The sequence below is a fragment of the Lemur catta genome, chromosome 17 (genome assembly GCF_020740605.2).
Source record: "Lemur catta isolate mLemCat1 chromosome 17, mLemCat1.pri, whole genome shotgun sequence".
Lineage (NCBI taxonomy): Eukaryota > Metazoa > Chordata > Mammalia > Primates > Lemuridae > Lemur > Lemur catta.
The window spans coordinates 35164111-35186220 of NC_059144.1; the positions used below are offsets into that span (position 1 = coordinate 35164111).

Below are 22110 nucleotides of genomic sequence, written 5' to 3' on the forward strand. Positions count from 1 at the left end.
CATGCGTTGGTGACCTGAAATACTGGTTATTCTATAAAATCACTGAAATCCTTAATCAGAGGAGGGATTTAGAAGGTCAAAATGTTACTGTTCCTTAAGTAGAAGAAATAAAAAAAGTAACTTTACAATCATTTTTCCAATGAAAATGCAAGCAGCAATGTAATCTTATTTAGAGCTTGTTCCTCAAGAGAGTAACATTTACAAAGAGAGAAAAATGGAAATCAGCACACTTTATTAAATGTCTACTAAATACCTTGACCAGTGTCTCACCTGTTGAGAGTAGTGAAACTAGGATTAACGACTGTAAAGATCAGAAAGAAACATTATTACTATGAGATAGGTTTTGTAAGAAAGAATCCTGAAAAGGTATTTGGTTGATTATTTATACCACATAAATGTGAAGAACAATGATATTTATTTTTGCTAAAGAAAAAAATGTTCCTACTGCTTTAAAAATTGTGAGCTAAAAAATTCCATGTTTTACTTTGAAAAGCTAGTTTTAAAAGCCCATAATTACTTACCTGCCCAACTCTCCCTGGGTGTTTCAAGGCCAAGCCTCCACTGGAGACAGCAGCAGCAACATTCCCTTCGTGGTCCACAACCACAGCGCCCACCGTGTCCAAAGTGCCTGAGTCATTTTCCTGTAGAGCAGAAGTGGCATGATTATTCACTAGGCATGGTAGGGGACACTCTGATACGACTACATAGCACTTCTCAGTACAATCATGACTGAAAATCTAAACTAATCCTTAAGTGGAACATTGAGCAATCTCCTAAAATTATCTATTATCAAGTTGCCATTTAGATCCAGTTTAAGTCAAAATGTACTTTCCACTGAAAAAAAACTGAAAAAAAGGTTCTCATTGCTTTTCTCTAATAATAAAACTATCATGCCTTTTTAATGGAGAAAAAACCAATTTAATATAAATTATAGCATACAGCAATGCCTCCTTATTCTCAACAATTAACTTCATGATTGACAATTTCTAGAGGAAAAGATCTAAGGTATAAGTAAACCAACAAATGTCCTTGCTGTTATTTAAAGTATTATATATAACACAAACATCTAAAAGTAATATATTCAGCACAATAAATGAAGAGAATGGCATTTACAATCTTGAGGTACATTACACTACCATTTCCTCTTATAATCCCTTTCTTGTGAGAAACCTTATAGGAAGCTCCCTTCGCTCCTATAGCAATAATATGCTTGCCAATTGTATGGCAGAAAACGGTGTTCCTGAAGTCATTTTTGTGTTTCAGTGTCTTGTCCCAGGTCCCACATGTTTAGGGCACTGTGTGACATTTAGTGACTACAAGCAGCTGTCTCCTACTTGCAAAGTTTCTGGGTCACCTGTGCACAACAGATAAATATTATACTACTGGATAAAAATTATAATTAAGGGAGGCAAGAAAAATGGTTTATGAAAAAAAATCTCTTTCTTATATATTAAAAAGAAAGGGGGGTTAGTGTAGATCTTTAGGATTACAGCAGTCATGGTAATGTTCTTAGGCTAGGGCATTGGTTTTCAAGTCTTACCCCAGAAGCCCAGACCCCACCCTTATCCCAGCCCCCGTATGCATACAAGAGCCAGGAACAATTCCATGTTCAACAAGAGCAGCTTCCTCTCCTATGTGGTTTACTGCTCACAGTAGCAAGCAAGACTTCGTTGCTACTGAAAGATCCCTGGCTAAGAAGTAAAATGACACACTAAGGCAATTGCTAGAAAAGTCAATGAGCTCCTGGGGCCATCTCAGAACTTTAGCAACACTGAAGGGAGTCTTCAAATATTAGAAGCAGAATACAAAGAAAAGATGTCCCTTAAAGCCAATTGGAGATTCAGAGGTAGAGTGTGCCACAACAAATTTTACATTAAGTCTGCTAGTGAAAGGTACTTATAGATAGACATTTACATTTCTTGCTCTAAATTCTAACTTCCCTTAAATATACTAATACACTATAATAGTACTTACTTGGAAAACATTTACCTAGCTGAAATGAGTGCTAATCCCTCTTTTAACCACAGCTAAGCCTAGCCAATGGATCCACATGGCCATATCCTAAAATACCACAGTTCTGCTTGTGACACCTGCCTAACTTTCAAGGATAGTTCCTAGCCTGACCATAAACTCCCCAAGGAAAGGTCTGGTCCACTCTATATCACTTTGCATGCAGCAGACATTCAGGACATAGTTATTCTTTAATTAGAATGCAGGATGTCTGCATTCCTGGTATTTAAAAACAAGCACAATAGGTGATTATACATGCAATTCCATTCCAATGTCAGAGCCAGTCTTCCACCTCCATTTCTCAAGATCTGATTTCATACAAACCCAGAGGCTGCCACTATCTTAGGGAAGACTTAACAGTAACCAGGTTTGTTCACTGAGGTTAGAAAAAGCAAAGTTTATCTTCTATGATAGATAAGATTAAGAACCAAAGTACAGAAATGCATTAAAAACATTTTATTCCAGAAAAGATGGATAATCCTAAAGAGAAATGTACTTTTAAGGTGACTATTTGTTTCATTATTCTAATAAATAATTTCTAAATCTTTATATCCTTGCAATCTCAAGTACAGAAGTATTGTTTCTTGTCCAAATGTCAAGTCTTATGTCTTGTGTAGGAGGACTTCTCAAATTTTAATGTACATACAAATCATCAGGAGAATTTGTTTAAATGCAGATCCTGATGGAGTGATCTGGGAACTGTTCAGAACTGGAGATCTAACAGCCTTCCACATAACGCTGATGCTGGTCCACAGATCCTACTTTGAGAACCAAGATTTGACAGCATCCCATCCCACAGGATCATTATCAACCAAATGCCTGCTCCATTTAGTCTGAGACAAATTATACCACAGGCACAAATCTTCTGAAGGAGAAATTTAAACCACCTAAGACGAGCATTATTCCAGTATAAAAGATTTAATTTCTATCTTGTTCAACTATCAACTGACAGCGGATCACTGCTATTATACCACCTGGATGTACTACAAAGTATTTTCAAGTATTGATCTTAAACTGGTTTTTTTGTTTTAAGAAATATACAACTCTCATACAAATAAACAGAAAATGTAAAATAACTTTCCTAAGCAGTAACAACAAAAAAGTAAAGAACAGGTGTTCTTTTTCTGTTAAGGTTACTTTTGGAAATATTACGTTTTTATTGAGAGATATATGCCAACATTTTGTACCTTTTTCTTTATTATAAAATTCTAGAAATTGTTACATACTTTTTTCCCTAGCCCAGGTAAGGCAGAAAGTAAACTAACTGTCTTCATTTGTCCTACCAGATGAGAATTATTGTTTCTGGTGAATAATCGAATTACAGCTTTCATCCCATTTCACCCTCTGACCTTTAGAGGAAGGTCATTCCCCTTTTTTTGTTTTTGGATTTTTTTAATTAATAAAAATTGCATATATTTATGGTATATGACATGATATTTTTATACAGGTAAACGTTGTACATGGGGAAATCAAGCTACCTCACATACTTTTTCTTTTTAATTTTTTTATTTTATTTTCTTTTTTTTTTGTGTGGGGAGAAATCTACTTAAATCCCTTAAAATCTACTCTATTAAGTGTATTTTATTAGATTTTTTTAATAAACTGCAACTGTTGACCCTACCCAAACATCCTATAAAATAGAATTTTAGAGGAGATATATAAAATATACACAATGATACTTATTATCTGTAAAGCAATTTTCCTAGCATTTCAATCAGAATATTGTGAACCATGAGAACTTTTATGCCTAACAAAACTGTAGAAAGATACAAAAACTGAGGTCAGTATAACTGGATTATACATAGATAGATTTACTGTAACTTGGTTTTCAAAAATGAAAAATCATGTAAAAAATAGAGAATCCTGTTCCAAATTAAGCTAAATATTCCTATGGGCCTATAACACCTGCAAAAATCACAATTACTTCATAAATATTCAAGAATTAGTTCATAGACTTCACATACTGCAAAGCAAATTTAAGGATGATGAAGTAATATTTGAGCATTTTTATGAAGTGCAGATAAATTGGGCAAAAGACAAACATTGGTATTTTGGCCATAATAATTTCACAGAGCTCGTTTGTACAGGAATGAAATCTTAGAAAGGTTAAAAACACACAATGACTGTTACTATATAGAGCTACTATTACACTCTTACACTCCATAAATACTTAAAAATACATGCCCCACACAGATATACGTGTACCTATTGTCCCTGACTAAAACACCCTATTTGTATTACTTTTTTGATAAAATTATAACTAAAAGGCAACTATACAAACTATGGTTCCTTTCAGAATAAACACATGTATATAAAGTCAGAATAGAGATTGCATGTGTTATAGAAAACGTTGAAATATATCCCTTAAAACAAAGTTAAGGTACTTCCCACCAGAAAATGAAGCCTCTAATCTGCACTCTAACTCTGAAATCTGCCAAGAAAATTCATCCATCAGTCACTCATTGCATTAACTTGTCCTTCCATCTGTACAGAATTACTCAAATATCAAATAGTTTAAATACAAGAATAAATCTTAAGTGTGTAAGTGTATTCAGAAATTAGTATGTCATGGGATTATCCTAATATAATAATAATGACTGAAATACACTTTTTGAAAATATACCAAACCCACCTAATATACTTTTTTTAGGTTTGAAAGCAGTATTATAACTGGCATGAGTCTCCACTTGAGAAAAGCAGATAACTCATGCCCTACATGACAATACAGCAATGCCACTGTAAAACTTTAACATCTTTGAGTATCCTAAACATAAGAAGATGGCTATGGCTGCAGGAGATCTGAATCTGGTTCTGTATCTCCCACAAATCAGACCCCCAACAGTAGGGCCATGATGAGCTACAGTACATCAAGTGTGTGTAAATGAAGTATGATTTAGCTAGAATTATCTACTCTCACGTATCTGCATTGAATGAAACCAGGAAAATCTTAACATAAGAATACTCAACGACATTTCTCTTCCTTGTTTAGAAAATCACCTTCTGATGCCCAATACCATAAACAATGTTTCTTCTAAACTACACTCAAGATGTCTGTACTTAAGTAATCTTTTATTTTCTTTAATAGGTATGTAACAAATGTCTTTGCAGTACTATACAAATTTGTGCCACATATATTTAAAACAGAGAACAAAATTTTATACTATATAAAAATCTTGTCCGGCGCAGTGGCTCACACCTGTAATCCTAGCACTCTGGGAGCCGAGGTGGGAGGACTGCTTGAACTCAGCAGTTTGAAACCAGCCTGAGTAAGAGTGAAACCCCATCTCTACTAAAAATAGAAAAATTAGCCAGGTGTGATGGTGTGCACCTATAGTCCCAGCTATTCGGAAGGCTGAAGCAGGAGGATCACTTGAGCCCAGGAGTTTGAGGTTGCAGTGAGCTATGATGATGCCACTGCACTCTACTCATGGTGACAGAGCAAGACTCTGCCTCAAAAATAAGTTTAAAAAAATCAAAATAAAAATAAAAATCTTTGTATTATTTATTTCCTAAATCACTCAACAAAAATTAACAGAAACTTTTTCAGCTTCAAATAAAAACAAAGGCCAGGTGTGGCAGCTCATGCCTATAATCCCGGCACTTTGGGATGCCAAGGAGGAAGGATCACTTGAGACCAGGAGTTCAAGACCAGCCTGGGCAACATAGAGAGACCCTGTCTCTAAAATCATTCATTCATTCATTCATTCATTCATTCATTAAGAGTGTGAACCATGCTTTTAAGTAGAAGTGGTATACCTGAGTTACAGGGTTAATTATAAATTCACACCACAACAAAGATTAACTAAAAATTCCAAACCCTCAAAGACAGCAAAGGACATGTTTTCCAACTGGTAGAATTCCCACACAATGTTCTGGGTTTGCAACATTAAAGGTGGAAAAGGCAATGATTTTAATCTTGGTTTTTAAGATAATCTTTCAAATAATGAGTTTTGAGTTTTTCTCTTTCAAACAAGACAGTTTGAGAGCCTCGGTGTGCATGTCAAATGAACTTGTGTAAATGATGGTAGAGACGAGATGAACATACTCGTGCCTCAGACTATTATACAGCTGAATATAAAAAAACCACCACAAAAGTAGTTTTATGCAGCTTTAAATCATTTGTATTCTCACTGATATGCAGTTTAATTAACATGATTTAATTTACACCCATAGTGAACCACTGGTTAAAGATAGTAAACCTAAGATATACTGGAGTTGAAATAAAAATTAAGGAATTTAAGAATAATGATAATTCTGACAAGCTCCTTAAAATGACATTATCTAGATCATTGCATGCATCCCATCAAAATACTTACAGAACATATTTTAAGGACTACAAAAATTAGTTTAAAATCTTAATGATAAATATATCTAATGTAGCTTGTTTGGAATAAATATTAATCACCATTTTACCATTCTAAATAAAAATTTTAAAATTCTATATTAACTATAAACCTGGCCTGAGCAAGAGCGAGACCCCATCTCTACAAAAAATTTAGAAATTAGCTGGACATGGCAGTGTGCACCTGTAGTCCCAGCTGCTCTGGAGACTGAGGCAAGAGGATTGCTTGAGCCCAGGAGTTTGAGATATAGTGAGCTATGATGACACCACTGCACTCTAGCACAGGCGACAGAGTGAGACTCTATCTCAAAAAACAAACACACAAACAAAATAATATATAAACCTAGCTATGACCCAGCAACTAAATCCCTAAATATTTATCTAAGAGAAACCAAAATATATCTAACAAAAATACTTGTAAAGCATGCTTACAGCACCTTTATTTGCAACAGCCAAAACCTGGAAACAACCCAAATGCCTATTAACAGAGGAATGGGTAAAAAAATTTATAATATTGTCAATAGTGGAGGACTGCCCATCAATAAAAGGAACTAGTGATGTGTACAACAATATAGATAATCTTTCAGACATATGCTAAGTAAAACAAGCTGGACACAAAATAGTACATAATATAAGACTGTATTTATACCAACAGCTAAAACTACTCCAGTGAAAAAGAATCAGAAAAGTGCTGTCGTGGTGTGGGAACGCATTAACTACAAAGGGGCATGAGGAAACTTTCTGGAGTAATGGAAATATTCTACATTTTGATAGGTGTATGGGTTATATTGTTATACACACATGTCAAAATTCATCAAATTGTACACTTAAGATGTATGCATTTCGTTGTATGTAAATTTTGCCTTTAAAAAAATCAATATATAATGCACTATCTTAAAAAATACAACCAAAAATTCAAAACATCAGATCATGAACATATTTTCCAACTTTTTCCTATGGGTGTAAGACGTGTTTAACACACATTTAATTGTAACTGTAAGGAAAGGGGAATGAGGTGATGAAAAATATGAATGAGATGGAACAAGATATGGATGATAGAAAGTCTGATATATATCCAACTAAAGAGAATAGACAGAATAAAGAAGAGCAAATATTTAAAGAGAAAATGGCTCAAATTTTCCAGAACTGACTGAAAACAAGAGTTCAAGAAGCCAGAGAGAAAGGAAAGAAGCCAGAGAGAAGAGAGAGGTCAGCAATGACAGCCAAATTCCCAGAAACCCAGTGGACCAGAAGACAGTGTGGTTGGCTGGCATAACATCTTCAAACAAAAATAACTATAAACCTAGAAATAGGTACCCAGCAAAATTTCCTCTTAGGAACAAAAGTAAAATAAAATAAAATAAAGACATTTATAAATATATAAATAAATAAAATGAGTTTACCACCAAGAGACCGCCACTTAATGAAGTCCTGACAGGCCACTCTAACACTGCAACCTGACCTTCTTCTGCATCCTCTCTACCATCTACTCACAAGCGCATTAATTTCCCTTTCTTTGCTCTACTTTATCTTTTCTCCATAACATCTCATCCTCATCTAAAATATACAATTAATTTGCATATTAAATTGCCTATCTCCCTGACAAGATTATGAACTTCATGAAGGTGGGAACCTTTGAATGTTTTATTCACTAACATATCTCAAGCACCCAGAAAAGCACTTGACATCTCTTAGGTACTCAATAAATACTTGCTGAATGGGTGAATGAATAAATAAATAAAATAATATACTTCAAGAAGAAGGAAAATAACTCAAGGGCATGCAAAAAGGAATGAGTAAGCAAATAAAATAGTAAACCTGAATATAAATCAAAACTAATATTGTCTTTAAATATAATAATGTCTTATTAGAATGTCAGATTCAGTTTAAGAATCTGGCTATATGTTATTTATGAGAAATACACCTAAAGCATAAGGATATGTGAACACTGAATGCAAAACGACAGGGAGAAGAAAAAGATGTATCTCGCAGATATCAATCTGAATAATGTAGCTACTTTATATTACTATCAAGCAAATTAAGTTTTAAGACAAAAAGCATTAATAGAGATACAGGATCTCTACATGATAAATGCTGAGCACGTAGATTCACCAAGGAGACATAACAATTCTAAATTTGTATATACTTATTTTAAAAAGCCTCAAATTTATATAAAGCAAAAATAGAAAAATCAACAAACCATATTCTAGAATGAAATATTTCAACATATTTCTCTCAATAATGTCTAGCTCAAGCAAGCAAAAAAAATCAGTAAGAAATAGATATGAACAGCACATTAAAAAGCTTGACTTGATAGCCTTCATAGAACCTTGTATCCAAGAATTAGAGGGGAAACATTCTTTTCAAACACACATGAATATTTTCAATAACTTATCATATATTAAACCATAAACTAAATCATAACAAATTTAAAGAAACAATATCAAACAGAACACACTCTCTGAATATAATACAGTTAACTTAGGAATCAATAAATGTAAATAGAATTTGAAAATAAAAAAAGAAAAACACTTCTAAATAACTTATGGATCAAATAATTCAAAATGGAAATGAAAATACTTAATAATGAATCATAAAAATATATTAACATTTCAAAACTCATGGGATACAGTAAAAGTAGTACTTAGAAACTGATACCAAAAATATTGATATTAAAAAAGAACAAAAAAGTAATAATCTAAATGCCCAACTAAAGAAGTTCGAGAACAAGATAAACATAGAGAGAAAGGAGAAAACAGAGATAAAACAAAAAATCACAGCAGGAGAAATAAATATTAAATAAAAAGATCAAAAAAGGCAAAGTTGGTTCTACGAAAAAACTACCTGTTGAATAAATGTGCTCAATGAATACAATCTGATTGTCAACCCCAAACCTCACTCCTTCCCCTCCCCCACCACACACACATTATAATACTGCACATCTTCAAGTCCTGCAACTTCAAGTAACTCCAGAAAAGGTTTCCTGAATTGCTTCCCAACCATATAGCAGATTGTTGTGCCTTTAAACTCCTAAAACATGTGTTTCTTCCCACTAGTTGAAGAATATAAGCTGGCTTATTCAAGGATCTTTGACAGCGTATCTTGTCCCTCACGTACTGTAAGCAACAAATAATAAAGTATTTATAAAAGTAATATTCTTTAATTGAACCTCATCAGTAACTCAAACTTCATCCCCTCTGGAACTGCATCTTGCTCAATGTAGATGCATGATCCAAACTCAGAATATCTAAAGCAGTTTTCCTATTATCTCACACATTTCTGATTATTTCATATTTTTAAATTGTTTCCTATTATTTCATATTTAGATGTAATACTTTTTGCACATCACTCCTAAAGGAGATCTTTCCCAAAAGCACATCCTTAAACAACTGCTGTAAAATCTTTGGCTGTCCCCATAATAACCAAACTGAAGTTGCAGGCTCATTTCTGGCAATACAAGCATAAATCCTTATTTCAGGAAGTTTTGTATGCCCTTTGGTTACTGTTCAAAACAAACGTCTAAGGCTGTATGTAACCAACAAACAATAAGCCTCTTACTTTATCTATAAAGAAATCATATGTCTTAATACTGGCCACATATTCCTACAATCAATGTTTTCTTTTGGTAACAATTCTTTACTGGTCATTTGGCACTGGATCACATCTTTCTCAGTTTTGACTAATTCAGTTTTCTTTAACTCCAAATTTTCATGATTTCTTAGAAGCTCTAATAACTAACACTCAAACTATGCTGTGGCTTTAACTCCCCCCCCCCACTGGAGAGCTGGTAATCCTTCACTATAGTCAGTCCTAATGGAAATATATTCAAGAGAGAAGGTGAGAATCAAGATTATTTGACAATTTCACTTCACAGAGTCATGTGTATCATAGCACTTCAATGAGACAGCACAACATACTACCAACATATTCACTAATATGATATGAATTCATTACCAGGGTAGATTAAAAGACACAAAAATAAAACTTGCCAATTAAATAGCAAGAAAATCTGTTTATAAGAGTGGGTAACCTTTTTCAATTTAGTTGTCCAATTTGGTTCTTTCCAGGAACACCTGGCAATGGTCTGGACCTCTGGTCTTTCTTTCATTTTAGGGCATACATTTACCTTCTCTGGATAAAATTACACTTTTTCTTTTAAATACCAGAGCTCCACTGGCCTTTAAACTAAGTCTTAAAGCAGTGGGGAATAACAGATAAAAAAAAAAAAAAACAAAAAAAACTAGAAGGTAACATTGACAATCTGGATTCTATTTCTGCCAGTGAAACACCATGATAGTTGGGATGGCTCACTTAACCTGGATTTAAATTCTACTCTCTCCAGACTGAAGAACAATATTTGACTTTGACTTAATAACACAATAATAAGTTACTTTATCTGATACGAGATTTTTCAAGTACAGCATATCTATTTGGCCATATACCACAAAAATAGAAATGGTTATTCAAAATCATAAATACATAAATAAGTATATTTAAAAGCAAAACAGAAACAAAAGATGCCCATATACTCTTTCTTCCTTTGTTCCTCAATAGATTATGATAATACTATATCCTAGAAAATCTAATGCCATTCAAACTAACTTCAATGATGTTCCCAAGAGACTCTCTCAACACTCAAAAGCCTATGTTTAAAGCAAACAGCCACCAGAATGGGTCCTCTGCATATATATATATATATTTCAAAATATTCTCACTTGTCCGAATTATGGGTAGTACAAATAAAAGTAACAAAACGTTGAGAGGGGACTCTGGCTGTGGACTTAATTTCTCTATGGCCTATTTTACTATGCTAAATCCTGTAGCCAGTTTACCTTTATCAACTGACATTTCCCCATTGGGGATTACACACTGCCAAAACCAGAGTTTGGTTTGACCAGAAGAGTATAGTCTGGTGTCACACGTTTTATTTTTTGAATACCTTAAAATGGAACACATATGGCCAATCAGCCCTATTCTCTTCTACATGTCCACCTCTTTATATTTGTCTCACACATTTAGGCTGACTGTCTGCCCGGCCCCCAGAAATATTTGAGTTTGAAACCACTGTCTTGCAGAAACCCTGAGGTGCAACCAAACAACTATTTGCAGGCCTCTGAACCTAAGACTTTTATCTTTCTCTATATCAAGCCTACCCTTTATCCAAGCCCCAGCTTAAATTCCTCCATTTAAGCTTGCCATGAGAAACTTAGCATGGCTTAGCATGATTTCTCTACCCAGTTAATTCCTATAGCTCTCCTTGATGATTTCATTCTTCTAGGTCATACCAAATGATATGGTTTCTTCTCACTGCCTGGACCAAATACATAAAGGGCAGGTCCTACATGCCATGTTCTATTTATTTTCCTTAAGATCTATTTAAAAGCCTACACATAAAGAGCATTCAACAAATGTTTGCTAGTGATAATGTTGAGGCCAAAGGTAAAGAATGTGCTGGATAAGAAAAACTAAAGATTGCATGAGGCCACGACTTCACCAAAGCCTGTGCACTTCTCAAGGTGACTTGCTGGTGAGTCGCTCAAAACCTCAGGCTACATGGATTAATGCAGCAATGAAAAAAGAGCACTGCCTATCTCTTGGGCTAATAATCCAAAAAGGATATCTTTCAAACCTTAATACTCCTTCACAGAAAAGATAACAATGCTTGCAAAATGCAAATGATTTCAACACACCAAAAAAAGGCAAGATCACAAGCTTCATAAACTGGTCTGCGCTTGCAAGGTAATTCATATTTCCATTTTGTAAGACCCCTATCCCTCCTTGGAAAAATCACACATCTAAAATAAATATGGGCAAGAAAATGGGTAGGAATTCTTGTTGTGATGAGGGTCCGTTCTTTTTCCTAGAAAAACAGCCATGGTCTAGAAGTACATTTCTAAAATGCATTTTTACCTGCCTTAACAGGAAAGGCACTTGGTCAAGTTTCTCTAGATGAGCACTCCCCCTTGTGGGCACTTTCTGACTCACCTCTTTGGAAAGGTTGGTCAAGATTGCGGGCTGTTTATAAGATAATTTCCCAACATTAATTTCCCTCACTTACTTATATATTATCTTAAATCTTTACAATATTGACAAAGCACAATAATATTATTTAGTAATATTTCAGATAACCTGTCCTTATTCTTTCACTATTTCCTCAGATACAAGCTTATTATTAAAACTTAAGTATAATTTTTGGACAAATGTATGTATGAAGCACTTAAATAATAGATTTCAAACTTATCTTGAAAGACCATAGGACATACTAGTAAAGAAAATAATATGTTTTTCTCCTTAAAAATCAATATTAGAATCATCAATTATAGATGTTTAAATTAGTAATGTTAACTGAGTTAAAGTACTATTTCTAGGGACCATGATAAGGCTAATATAACAAAATACTTATGCTTCCATGAGCCCACATAAAAATGATAAAATAACCACAAACACCAATTTCAAAATGGAAAATGTGCAAAGTAGATAACTCAATAAGCACTTATTAAGTAACTATCATATGTGCTAAGTAGAATAAAGAAATCTGTTCTGATCTGGGTGGCACTTGAGCTGGCCCTTAAAGGAAGACTTAGATTAGAATTTCAGGAGGCAGAAATAATTAATAATAGAATATCAGTAGCTGGTATTCTATTATTATTATTTATTCCATGAAGGGAAAGAGACATGAACAAAAACATAGAATTTAGAACTTTCAGTAAATTCATGAAAAACTGAATACAGAAGTATATTTGGTGAAGAAAAAAATATTATTCCAGAAGGCAAATAATGGAAAAGTAGGTTGGGGCCAGGTTTCAAGACTGTTTTTAAAGTCAGGCTAAAATGTTTGTGTTTTATTCTACAGACAGTAAAGATTCTATTAAAATTTCTCCCAGGAGAATAACAAAACCAATCTAGGTATTTTTAGGGAAATGTACCTTGGCATAGTACACAGAATTAAAGAGGAATAGAGCAAGACTAAAAGCAGAGAAACCAATTGTGAAGATACTGCAATAGTACAGTCATCAAGGGCAAAAAGATAAGGACACAATGGTAGTAAATCTCCCAAAGAGAAGAAAAAAATGAGCAGTGCACATTATTCAGTTAACAAATATTTATTGAGCACTTATATGCCAAGCTGAGAAACTTTGGTGAATAAAACAAATATAATCCCTGTCCTCCCAGAACCTGTACTCTACTGGAAGAGAAAGACATCAAATGACCACACTAATATTGACATAGAGACAATTGGAGCAGCACAATAGCCTAATGTGAGACAGGAAGGAGGGAGAGGCAACATTCCTTGGATCTGGAATCACAGGCACAAAAGTCTTGACACAGGATGATCCTGACAAATAATCTGACCCAGAGTGAGAATGAGAGGGCAAAAGATTAGGAAGAAAGACAGGCACAACTGCTCCTATAGGTCCTATGGGCTCCATTAAGGAACCTATACTTTACTCTTAAGTGCAATTGGAAGTGATCAAAGAGTTTAGGCTGAACCATGACAAAATCAAACTGTACTTTTAAATGACCCCATGAATGCTGGGTGGAGAACTGTCTGGAAGGAGCAGAAGTGGTTGTGGGCAGATGGCTTAGAATGCTATTGCAGTCATCCAAGAGAGAGTGTTGGACTGTGATTTTAGACTTGCTGATTTAGGGGATGATGGGTCAAACAAGTGAAAAAGTGTGTAATAAGCTGGGGAATATAGGCAACTACAACAAGTTGAGACATAAAAAAGAGAGTGGAAATATAAATTTAGATTCACCCATTCAAACAAAGTTTCATTGAATGGTTGCTAATGTGTCAGGTGTTCTGCTAGGCAGGGGGAGCACAAAGAGCAAGTGGCCTGACTTGAGAAGATTGGCTGCCTGGTGAAGACTTGACCTGTGAATAATGAAAATGACCTAGAGACAAATCCTGGAGCAAGGAGAAAGAGCTGCAACTCCAAGAATGGAGTCCTACTCTACTCAGAGGATAGCTGAATAAGTGATACTGGACATAAAGTTATTAATTAAATTCAATCATATAATTCCCAGTTCTTCAATGGTTACTAAGTGGGTGCTTGTCTAATATGTCATTGTTACATATCAGGAAGAAAAAAGCAATAATCTCAAATGCTGGCCCAATAGCTGACCCATCCCCACAGATTTTGCTTTGGTATGTTTAGAGCAGAGCCTAAGAATCTGTAGTTTACAAAGTCCCCAGATGAACCTAATGGTCAGCCAGCTTTAGGATCCATTAGAATAAAGAATCTCTTAATGCTGCAGTCCCCAACCCCCAGGCCACAGACTGGTATCGGTCATTGGCCTGTTAGGAACCAGGCCACACAGCAGGAGGTAAAGCAGCAGTCCAGCAAGTGAAGCTTCATCTGTATTTACAGCCACTCCCCATCGCTTACATCACCCCATAAGCTCCACCTCCTGTCAGATCAGCAGTGGCATTAGATTCTCATAAGAGCACGAACCCTACTGTAAACTGGGCATGCGAGAGATCTAGGTTGTGTACTCCTTATGAGAATCTAGTGCCTGATGATCTGAGGTGGAGCTGAGGCAGTGATGCTAATGCTGGGGAGTGGCTCCAAATACAGATTATCATTAGCAAAGAGGTTTGACTGCACAATAAATGTAATGCATCTGAGTCATCCTGAGACTATCCCCTCACCCCCAGTTGGTGGAAAAATTGTCTTCCATGAAACCAGTCCCTGGTGCCAAAAAAGTTGGGGACCACTGCCCTAATGAGAGAACCCAGACAGTTTAGACAAATACATTGCCAATGAAAATGTTATGTGAGAATCATCAAGCTGAAGAGGACCACTGTAATTATATGGTTCATCACACTGACGTTACTGCTGACTTTACTGCTGAGTAAACTAAAGTCCAAAGAGGTTCCATGTTTGCCGAAAGTCTCCAGGCTAGTCAATGGCAGATCTAGATAGAATTCTTGGTCCACCATACACCATTTCTCACCCTACCCTACTGTCTCCACTCAAGTAATTCCAGCCTCGGGTCTTGAATTTTAACTAGCTCCTGTCATCGGACTATTTAACAAAATCCTTCTAGGCTGATTAGAGAACAGGTGGCCCAATCAAGCCTTTACAAACTTAAAGATAGTTTTCCTTCAATCTAATTAAGCACTAGGTCCTTCTGATATTAAAATATCCTTTTAATTGATGAGTGTGTATGTGTGTGTACACATAGATCTGTCTTTTTATGTATTGGTTTATATTGCAGGCCTTATTAACTACACATGTATCAGCATCACCATGTCTGTGATAGGTCAACTCAGATCATTAGTGCATAGTGGTATCATATGATACATATGAAGACATATTTAACAATTCTGACTTAGAATGTGGTGTTCTTAATACTACAGTCTGGGCCAATTCCCAGATAGAAAGGCTTCTATCTGCAGTCCCAGTGAGATTCCATTAACTGGAGTTATTTCCTGTTAGGAAAGCTACAATATGGTGATTTCTACATTATATGCAAGATCAGTTGGAACTATTCTAATGATAATGAAGGAATGTCAGGTTTTTTACTTCCATTGATTCTGTTAAGTACTAAAAATTAAAAGAAATTCTATATAGCTGTTAAATAATCAAAACTGAGGGAGGATTTATAAGACTGATAATATCTGATGTCAACTTAGAAAAAAATATCTTAGACACCACAGACTACTTCCATTACAAAAACAGCAGTTAAGATTGGTTATCCTCAATTTTATCTTACTTATAACTTTAAGACTCTGTGTAGATTTAAAGTATGCGTGGTATGTATGAACTTAAGGAAGACTTGGGAAGAAATTCAACTACTAGGTACTGAAATTTTTAATATGAGAACTTAGAAGCTTTTCCTGAAACAGGAAAAAAACTGCAACTGTACAGCCATCAATAGTTCAAAGTTCTAGATTCCGATAATGACGAACTGATAAAAAGTATTGCAAACCGCAGACATTTAAAGAATCCCCATCAAGTTATACTGAAAAGAAATGCTGATCATCAGACTCCATAACCTACACAAATGCATGAGCTGGTGGTGATCTAATGATACATTTAATTACATTATTAACCTATCTATTGATTTACATATACAATCTACAGGCTCACCCAGTAATCAAGACAGTCTTAGATGAGGCAAATGTAATTTTTAATATATAATTAATAGCTACAATTCAAAGAAATAATTTCAAACAGAAAATAATCACTTTAGAGGGTGAATTTTTAGTTTTACGAAAAAACTTAAATATGTAAAGTATACTTCTTTATATTAAAGAGAAGTTAAAGAAGTTATGTAAGACAGAAGTCAAACTTCTGTTTATTCAAATATCCACGTACTAACCATCTTATTGAGAAATACAACAAAATTCCAGACCAAGCAAAGTGAATTTCTAGAGAAGACTAATTATTTCTTTCCTGTATACATAATGCACAGACATGTACACAAATACAAATGGAACAATCTGAGGAAAACATGTTGTTTTTGTGCATTTATTTCTTTGATCTTAGCCCACCTCTCACCCAAAAAATACAGTGATTTAGTATGATACAGTTAAGCGTTTACATAATAATTTCAAGATGGTGGATAAAAGGGAAAAATGTTACCCACAATATACTTCAAAAGAATAGAATATATTTATATGTAGCACACAAAGCAAGGCCCAACATTTCCTTTCTGAAACATGTGGCCAATTTGATGTCCCTATGTGGTGGCTAACGAACACAAAATTAAAAGTTGTAGCATCTCTTTAGAGTGGTTTTGAACACACAACATTAAATAAGAGCACCAAAAGCATTGCAAAGTTTTCTAAACTTGTTTATTGGAAATTGAAGAATGAAAGATATTCACACAATAGAAAATGCCTGATTAACTTTCATTTCACTATCCTATACAAGTACTACTTTACCTAAAAACCAGTGAAACTAATTGAAAACTTAAATTACTTCATAAAAGTGGTAGGAGGAGGTAAAGAATTACTGTGTACATTCAACTGTAAAATCTGTTATTAAAGAAAAGGAGATGGAAACTATTTCAACAATATGCTTGTGAAAAATGAAGAGAAAAAAAAGGCTTGAAACATCAAAAATGTTGAGATCAAACAATACCCCCAAACTCTTTTAATACCCTAAGAGTCCCTTCCAGTCACATCCAAGGCTGGCTGTTTGAAACTGATATTTATAAAAATTAGATTATGGTGTGCATTGAGTCTGTTTGTTTTCCCAATGTGAGGGTCCCCTCTTTTAGCAAGCAACTCTCAGTCATGTAGCAACTGAGTCAGTCCTGTGGCATAAGCCAAATACAGCAATTGGCCAATGAATTAACCACTTCATTCCAAAAGAAAGGTTTCCTCTTCCAAATATGATAAAGATTAGTACCAATACAATTGCCTTTTTCTTTTTATATCAACACAAAGCAAAAAATAAATTTAATATAGGTAATCACTTCATCACATATACCACAAGAACTTATTGATAAGTATTCTGATGAAAGGTCATGGCTGTTTTATCAGGGGAGATTCAGATGCCAATTTGCAGAAATTACAGATGACAGAGGAATGTGCTGAACTGCACCATGACATAAGAAAGGATGTAAGAGAACTTAAAGAAATGAAAGAGTCATTTAGGGAATTTCAGAATCACCAGTATGAAAAAGTCAAAAAACAACAGATGCTGGCATGGATGCAGAAAGAGAGGAATGCTTATACACTGTTAGTGGGACTGCAAACTAGTATAACCTCTATGGAAAATAGTATCGAAATTCCTCAAAGAGCTAAAAGTAGATCTACCATTCAATCTGGCAATCCCACTACTGGATATCTATCCAATGGAAAAGAAATCATTTTATCAAAAAGACACCTGTATAAAAATGTTTACCGCAGCACAATTCACAATTGCAAAGATGTGGAATCAACCTAAGTGCCCATCAATTCTTGAGTGGATAAAGAAAATGTGGTATATATATACCATGAAGTACTACTCATCCCTAAAAAGGAATGAAATAATGTCCTTTGCAGCAACTTGGATGGAACTGGAGACCATTATCCTAAGGGAAGTATCTCAGGAATGGAAAAACAAACAACACATGTGGGAGCTAAACTCACTAGTAAGTGGGAGCTAAACAATGGCTACAAACAGGCACAGAAAGAAGGACATTGGAAACTAAGAAGTGGGGAGGATGAGAGGGGAATCGGGAATTGTACCCTACTAGATACAATGAACACTATCCTGGTGGTGGACACACTGACAGCCCTGACTTTAGCATTTTACAGTGCATCCATGTAATAAAAACATTTTTACCCCAATAATATTTTTAAATAATAATTTTAAAAATAAATTAAATTTAACTTGTTTCTTCTTACTTTTTTTAAAATATAGTGACTGAAAAACTTTAAAGTAGATATGTGGCATGCATTAGATTTCTATTGGATCATACTGTTCTAAAGCTTATATATATAAATGCAGGTTAGAGATATCATTATGATACATTAATTATTTAATATTTCAAACATCTCCTGACCTTTTCACTTGATTGTCTTCTTTTCTTTAGTTGAATGAAATCTGTTTCCACCCTTTCTGCCAGTTCTAGTTTCCTCTTGTTTCTTTTAAATGCAGCTAAACTGAATCCTATAAAAGAAACATTTAAAATAATATTTGAGAAATATTATGATAACATAGCAAATGAGATATCCTGAAGAGCCTTCCCAGAACAAAATCTTTAAGAATGTTAAATTAAGGGTTTAAAAAGTCTTTTCAATGTACACTGAGGTAGTAGGAGAACAAGAGCAATACCTAAGGTATAAAAATTAAAAAAAAGATCAAACTCAGAGAAAGAAATGAGTCCTGAAGGTGGACACTACCTAGGGACATCTGTTGATGCGTGCCACCTCCCAATGTGATTTTGAAAGTCTCTGTGCACAAGAGACAAGAGATGAAACGTGGGGACAATTCAGCATGAGAAAACATATTGGAGATTATACACAAAAAAAGGAGGGAACCTCAAAGGTTGATAAACCCAGTGAAAGGAAAAAAGAAAAAGCCAACATTCACAAAGAAACAGAAAACTTGCAAGTCTCAGCCTTAGCTCCAGATATAAAAGAGGAAAAAGCCTCCCTAGCAAATTCATGATTAAGGAAGGTATTTGGACAGGCTGAGAGGAGAATTTGTATTACCTGTGAGACCTAGGGAGAAAAAAGTGATTACACTGTGGCAGTGCCTCTAAAGGCCTCCAAACTTACATGCAAATACTCCTAGAAAAACACACACACGTTAACTTACCCAGACCTCACAGAATTTCCATGTTTCAATTAACATGTGTCCATAGTTTAAAAAAAATTTCACAAAATATTACCAAGAATATATAAAAGAATAGAATTCAGCCAAATACCAGAAAGCATAGTCTGACCTCCAAAAAGACCTCAATACTAGAATAATCAGATACAGAATATAAGACATATTCATGCTCAAAGCAACAAAATAAAGTTATAAAAATATGACTAAGGAGCAAAGGATCATAAAATGACTAGACAGACCTGAAAAACAAATAGAGCTCCAATCAATTAATCAATAAATAAGATAATAAAAAAATTTTAACTTGATATACAGTTTTTAATAGCCAATCAAACTTGCTAATAAGAGAAATTTTGACAAGGAATACAATACTGAAGAACTTCCTGAAGTATTCTGATAATAGCAGACTAACTTATTCAGAGTAATTCTCCCACTGAATATTACTAAAAATGTTGGATGAAACATTAAAAATACCACCTTAAAAGCACAAAAATCTTACAAGGAGTACCAAGCTAAATTCTGGGGGTAAACTGAGGACTAAAGGGATTGTTGCACTAGGAGCATTTGCCAACACTAGCATACATGTGTTTGGTTTAATGGCATCAAGGAGAGACATAAGTAAAGCCCAGAGTCCATTAAAGGTGGAGAGTGTTATAGCAGATGCTCCCCACAACAAGCTGAGAATTTAAAGGGCTAATACCCTGACAGTCAGGCTGATTCAGAACTAAAACCATTCCTCCCTCTGTATCAATAGCAAGTACATGCAGGCAATGTGCCTTAGATCACTGCAGAATATGAGAGGATTAGGAGGAGGAGGAAGAAGAAACGATTGGAAAGAGAAAAAATATCTCTCTCTGAGAAGTTTTTGGTCTCACTGGGGCCTTGCATATATTTGCAAACATATACACTGTAGAGTCCCAGAAGGAAAATAAAGAGAGAAGGGGAAGAGAGCTAATTTGAAGAAATAATGGCTGAAAACTTCTCAAATCTGATGAAAGACATGAAATATAAACATTCAACAAGTTCAACATACTCCAAGTTGGAAACCTCAAAGACCTATACCAATGTACATTATAATCAAACTGTCAGAGGCCAAAGACAAAAGGAGAATCTTGAAAGCAGATCATTACACACTAAGGATCCCCAATAAGATTATAAGCAGATTTCTCATCAGAAACTGAAGAGGCCAGTGGCAATGGGTTGATACAATCAAAGCTTTGAAAGAAAAAAGCTGCCAACAGAGAATCCTAGACCTGGCCAAACTCCGCTTCAAAAATGGGAAAATTAACATACTTACAGGTAAACAAAAACTAAGTTTAGTTCTACTAAACCTACCATGTAAGAAATGCTAAAGGAAATCCTTCAGATTAAAAGGAAAGGTCACTAGACAGAACTCAAAGTTGTATAAATAAAGACCTCTGATAAAGGTAAATTCATGGACAAATATAAAAGCTAGTATTACTGTAATTTTGGTTTCTAACTCTACTTTTTGTTTTCTACATGATTTTAGAGACCAAAGCATTAAAAAATTTTTAATCTATTTTTGGGCAGACAATGGGTAAAGATGTAATTTTGTAACATCAATAACTAAAAGGAAATGGAGAAAGAGCTATATAAGAACTTATTTTCGCATGTTACTGAAGTTCAGCTGGTATAAATTCAAATTAGAGTGTTATAATTTTAGAATGTTAAATGTAATCCCCATGCTAACCACAAAAAAATAGCAAGACAATATATGCAAAAGAAAATGAAAAGAAAACATTTCACTACCTCCCCCTCCCAAAAACACTAAATACCAAAGAATACAGAAATACAAAAAATAAGAAACAAAAAGTTATAAAACACATAGAAAAAAGCATGAGCCAACATATTGTGTCTAGAAGAGACTTACTTTATATCAAAAGACATAAACAGGTTGAAACAAAGGATGGGAAAAGATATTCCATGCAAATATTAAGTTACAAAAAGAGTTACAAAAGTTACAAAAAGAGAATGGGATAGCTACATGAATATCAGACAATTACACTTTCAGTCAAAAAAGTCTACAAGAAACAAGTGACGAGTTTTTTATATTAATAGTAATAAAAGATCTAATACAAAATTTAACACTTATAAGCATTTATGTACCTAATCACAGATTCAAAAATATATGAAGCAAAAATTGACAGAATTGAAGGGAAAAATAGAAAATTCTACAATAATATTTGGAGACTCCAATGCTCCACTGTCAATAATGGATAAAACAACCAGATAAAAGATAAGTAAGGAAATAGAGGACCTAAACAACACAATAAGCCAAGTAGACATAACAAACATATATAGAATACTCTACTCAAACAATAAAGTCCACATTCCAAAGTAGTGGAAAATGTCCCAAGTGTGAGTACAAATTAAATCTCAATAGATTTTAAAAGACAGATATCATACAAAGTACCTTCTCCGACCACAAAAGGATAGAGTCGGAAATCAATCACAGAAGGAAAA

General features: G+C 34.4%; 1 protein-coding gene across 8 annotated transcripts in view; it reads right to left on the reverse strand.

The window, feature by feature from the left end:
- The window catches only part of TASP1 (taspase 1), a 278892-nt gene that overhangs the window by 202686 nt on the left and 54096 nt on the right, over window positions 1–22110 (reverse strand). For all 8 annotated transcript variants that reach the window (XR_006729626.1, XM_045529289.1, XM_045529290.1 and 5 more), the window contains 2 exons: window positions 18857–18963; window positions 522–641 (listed from right to left, as the gene is read on the reverse strand). Coding sequence is in view for 7 of the 8 variants with exons in the window: in XM_045529289.1 (XP_045385245.1) it covers window positions 522–641; window positions 18857–18963 (227 nt within the window). In the remaining variant the exon portion in view is untranslated. The remainder of the gene's footprint in view (window positions 1–521; window positions 642–18856; window positions 18964–22110) is intronic.